The sequence below is a fragment of the Pseudomyrmex gracilis genome, unplaced genomic scaffold (assembly GCF_002006095.1).
Source record: "Pseudomyrmex gracilis isolate BER0280 unplaced genomic scaffold, ASM200609v1 scaffold_1421, whole genome shotgun sequence".
NCBI classification, from domain to species: Eukaryota; Metazoa; Arthropoda; class Insecta; order Hymenoptera; family Formicidae; genus Pseudomyrmex; species Pseudomyrmex gracilis.
The window spans coordinates 2,946-8,198 of NW_018022005.1; the positions used below are offsets into that span (position 1 = coordinate 2,946).

General features: G+C 35.3%; 1 protein-coding gene across 11 annotated transcripts in view; it reads left to right on the forward strand.

The window, feature by feature from the left end:
- The first annotated feature begins 1,340 nt into the window (after positions 1–1,340).
- The window catches only part of LOC109862142, a 13,259-nt gene continuing 9,346 nt past the window's right edge, over positions 1,341–5,253 (forward strand). The window contains exons 1-2 of one of the 11 annotated variants that reach the window (XM_020442093.1): positions 1,341–1,420; positions 4,853–5,161. In XM_020442093.1, coding sequence (XP_020297682.1) covers positions 5,112–5,161 — 50 coding nt within the window. In that variant the 5' untranslated portion in view covers positions 1,341–1,420; positions 4,853–5,111. Of the gene's footprint in view, positions 2,371–3,032; positions 5,162–5,253 lie in introns of those variants that run through there. The other 10 variants (XM_020442092.1, XM_020442088.1, XM_020442083.1 and 7 more) reach the window with 10 other exon arrangements.

Below are 5,253 nucleotides of genomic sequence, written 5' to 3' on the forward strand. Positions count from 1 at the left end.
TGTAAAATGTTTTACCAACAATTTCGAACGCAACGCTTTCCCTACGCTACTTTGTCTGCTTTTCTTTTCCCATGCGCAGTAAAATCCTCTTCTCAAATTGAACGCGCCTTGTGCACGAAAATGTTGTCATCTGGCGGCGACAAGAGGCGAAGTACGCTAGACGATCAGCTGTACGCTGTCCGACGACGTGGACAAAAAAAGTGACCTAGTTTTTCAGGATTTCGTACTTTGCACCGAGATATCTTTGTTAGGAAGGCACGGAGAAAAAATTTCGCGAAATACTTTTTTTTGTGTCTCGATCTCAACTTTTGATTGAGTTTAGGCCGAACTTGATCGGTTTAGCCGTTGTTGAGATCTAAAAATCTCGAAAATTCTCATTGGCCGTTCTCGCGTATAAGAGGCACGGGGTAACTCGCGCATCGCGCGCAAACTTTGTTCACGCGTATACTTGACACGAGGCATTACTGTGCTTCTTGATACTTTTAATTTATTGCTGCCATATTTTTGACAGAATAGAGAACAAACAATGTCAATATTGACATTTCATTATCTACTATTAGCAGAGAGGAGACTGAAAGCGGCCATCCTATTGTAGGTTCTTACGACGGTTTTAGCGCTATATCCACAAAAACGGATCTTAAAGGCCGCTATATACATATAATAAATAGACTGCGCGTTCTCTATCTTCTCTATGAAGAGGGAATGGTCAAAACGCAGACAAAGATAGATGCTTTCACTCGTGTTTCTATCTTTGTTTAGTGATATAGTGATTGGCGGACAAGAAAAGTAGTAAAAATGAGAACTAATATAGTAGGGCGATAAAGAAACGTCGAGCAATATAAGGGCGAAAGTGACAGAAGTTGATTGATATTCCGTAAAGTTACATAATGATCCCCACTCTAGACGTTGAGACAGAGACAGAGACACGAGTGAAAGCATTTGTCTCGCTCTGCGTTTTGATTCATTTCCCCTATCACATGCGCAGTTCTTTTTTTATACGTCTGTGATTGAAATGCAGCTTGTCCTTTAGCAGCAGGATTTTGTATATATACACGAACAGTGTAATAATTATTTTACAATATATAAATGAGAAAAGTAAGATCAAGGCTCTTCTTTATTCATATTAGTTTTTATACATTATTTTAATACGAAGCAATAAAACTGTTTTTATACATCAACTAATAAGAAAAATAATAAAATAACTATAAAACTTAATAACTAAAAAAGTAGTATAGTAATATTATTATGATAAAACTTCAGAGTGTTTTGAGAAACATTGACGGATATAATCTCGTCGTCGCAACTCTCGTATTTCGCATGATGTAACAATTGTCGTGTATATCGTGCGAACTGACGAGCACTCTCGTCACGAAAGAAGTCGTATGAACAAGATCCGCAGAACTCAGGTCTCAGTCTTATCGTGAGTGCTAGCCGGATAAACGTGACATAACTCTTGCGATATTGTTATTCCGCGAAAAGAGAAGCGATTATAGGTTTGCATCTTCTCTGAAAGAGAGACACTTTGGTTTTTCTTCCTTGCGTGACACCAACACAAAAAGTCTGCGCGGACAAAATACGCGAATAAGAAGTATCAGACATTTATACGTATCGAATTTTTCTTCTTCAATCTTCTCAGATTTTTTAATTTGACTAAGTGTTAGAAGGCGACATTTACAACAAAGTCTCTTTCTTTGAAAGGTCACGACAAAATTAATAAGAATCGAATGTGCATAACGATATTCATTAAGAATAAATTTACATATTTAGATATCTAGAGACGTTATTTGTCAGTTACATTTAATTGTGTTTGCACGTAAGCGCCAATATTACCATGTGAAAAACTCATACATCTTGCAAAAATCAAAAGTGAATATTTCTATTGTTAATATAAATAAAAATTGTTGAAAAAACTTAAGATATAAAAGAGAATATCGTGTGCAATAATAACATTAACATTAATGAAATACAGTTTAGATGTAAAGATTTTTCTCATGTAGTTGTTCATCTTCGCGAAATGTACTAATCAACAATGCTGATTGCAAAAACATGTTTGCGTATATTTCCGCGTCGCATCGAATGATCCACATCAATCATATTACAGTCTGTATCATATCTTGAAAAACATAATCAACACAGTCGGCCAAAGTGCGTACTTAAAGTCGCGTTAAAATATTTTCACATTGATAAAACAAGCACACTCAAAAGAAAAAAACTCTGCTTTATGAGTTTCAGAGAAAAAAATCAGTTTTGCATTTGTAAGCTACTCCTCATCATTAGTTAAAAAGAAAACATGATTATCTCGCCTAATATGGGTTTGCTAGCGGCCGGAATGGCCACTGGAATTTTTCTTTACATCGGTCTTCGATTGAGGTAAGTCTATATAAAAAAATCTTTAAAATTATTAATCTTAATAATATGGAATGTGTATCCTAGCAAGCAAGCTCACGTGATAATGACGTTAGTTTTTGGTCTGCAAAACGTCAATTATGACATAAAAATGATGTCATTTTGACGTACATATCACGTGATTATGTCACATCTTATTGACGTCATTATATTACGTCAAGTAGACGTGAATATAATAAAAAAAGTCTCATCAATATAACATGGTAAAGACGTTATTGTAAATTTAAAAGGAAAACAAAATACAACATTAAAAGAACAATAGTATCAACATCCCACATAGCACGTAATATTACTGCATTACAGTAATAAAATGACCGCCGAAATGCATCGCAGTAATATTACGGTGATATAAAAAAAAAACGCTTTATAGAAACAAAATTAATTCGAAATTTCACTTGAATTAATTTTTGGAGATCTGGATTCAGTTTGTCAATCAACTGATTAACTAGATGAAAGATACCGAGCCTGGAAAAAATCCTAAGGTGATGGTGGGGGATTTGAAACTCGAGACCTCCATATTTGCAGCCCCTGCACTCAGTCCGCTAGACCACTTGTTCCTTATAATATAATTTTGTCGAGATATATCATGTTGTTTTTTATTCATATCTAAGATTTTGTGAAAACTGCAATATAAATACTTGTTTAATTTTCTTGTGTATTTTTTTATATCAAGATTTTTTTAAGCAATAATGCAACGACAATAGTATATGAAAAATCCGAATTATCAGCGATAAGTGGATTCACGCTTATCACGTAACTTTCCGCGTATCAATGTTCAAGTCGTGCTTCTCATAAGGAACAATATAATATACCGTATGTTTGTCTTATACTCTTGCTTATATGCATCATCGCAATATCGCGAAACGATTCGTGTTGTAGCTGCGATTTCGAACAAATAAAAAACACGCGTTACACCGACACATTTTAGTAGGCGAAAAGCATAAATTATTATCTACATAACGTCTAACTCATTGAATAAAGAATCTTCTCAGTTACGTATCATGATAAAGATAAGTTGAAGTTTGACAATACGTTTAGTTACTATTTTGAAGCGCTTTGAATCGCTCGTAATATAGACCAAACTTAGAACAAGTTGCGTTTATCTTGAATTGAGCTTATTTAACGTGTAAAGCAGATATCGAGCTCAAGACATATCGTAAGATAGCAAGATAAAATATTTGTCTCATACATAGCTATCGTTGACCCAGATTAAAGAATAATTTTGTTTCCTCGCGTCTTATAAAAGAATTGTTACATTAAATAGTTGACGAATATTGTCAACGAATAGGTTCTTGTACAGTGTCCTTTGATTTTTCAATGATCTTTTAGATTTTGATGAGTTATTTCAAAGGACCCAAGTTTTGATTATTCGATGAGTGTAGCCTGTCTTTTGTAAACTGCATGTGCAAATTCAGCTGCGAAACAAAAATCGCGCGTTTAGCAAAACAAGCTCCGTTCGAATCTACTTTTGAATTTTGTAATTGATCATAAAAATAATAAATCAATAGTTTATCCGCGCGTTACACTTATTATATGATATTAATGTTGCATATTTATATGTCATTATACATACGCTATATGTGTTTCGGCACGGAGTTTTTCTTTGATTGTACACGAATCCTGGCATTACGCGACACGAAAGAAACGTTGTTGCGTACAATAGCTTCTAAGTGTATAGATATTCGACGAAGTCTTGTGATTTCTCGAGCTGATTTAGGTTTGCGCGCTCAGTAACAGGAAGTTGCCCACGGCACGGCAAGTGCGTGCGATGCACATTAATATATCATTGCTAATATATTGATATGTAGAAGTGAGAAAAAAAAGATAGAAAAAGAAGAGGGGCAGTGTCATTAAATTGCACGTGACGGGTGGGGAACATCGTCAATCGGGAAGAAACGTCGTTCGCAACAATAGACCCAGTCACGTATCAAACCATGGCGAACAATGGACGCAGCGTAGGGGAACCGGAAGCGTGTATAGAAATCGAACACCCGGGGATCCGCGTCGCGCTCTCTTCATTGTCGGAATGCTTGTTGTCGCAGATAGTCAGTATCGGTGCAACGCGCCGCGTTTTTTGTCAAGTATTGAGCCTATTGCAGGTGTAAAAATGTTGAGCTCTTGATTTTTTATAGAAACCTTCATCTTACGCGTTAACAGAGGCTGAAGAGTCCCCGTTTGATCGCATTTTGATTCGCCATCAAATCGGATGTCGCATTGTGATCTGTCAAAGAGTGTAAGAAGAAAAAAACTGATTTGTTTCTCTGACGCGTATTATATTCAATATCGCCGATACAGACCAAGTTCTCGCTTGATTATATGTCTGAAACTTATTTTACCAAAGTTAGAAATTCATTTTGTTGTTGTTCGTTGGAATTTCACGTCATTATTATTCTAAACCGATAAAGTTTCTATTGTGCTGCAAATTAATTTTCTATCGACTTTCAAGCAAATTTCTCGTCCGTGAGAAGAAGCAACACAAAGAAAACAGAACCGAATGAACACTTCTTTGAACAAACCGAAGTCACAACACAAAACAATGCAAGACAGAAAAGTAGTACAGTTTTAATCGTATGCAAGACGAAAGCGAGAAAACGAGCAACAAACGGACTACAGTTTGTCCTTACGTCCTTACTTTTACTCAATGACAATAGCGCGAAACGTTCGCATTGGTGTTATTGTAATACCGAGCCAAAACAGAAGAACAGATGAAACATTTTTTTTGTAAAATTATTTGCGGGAGAAAGCGACATAAACAGTAAGTATGAAATAATAATAATAACAATAAGCCTATTGGCACAATAATTATTACGTATTTGTAAAATTAGAATTCTAATATATATATATATA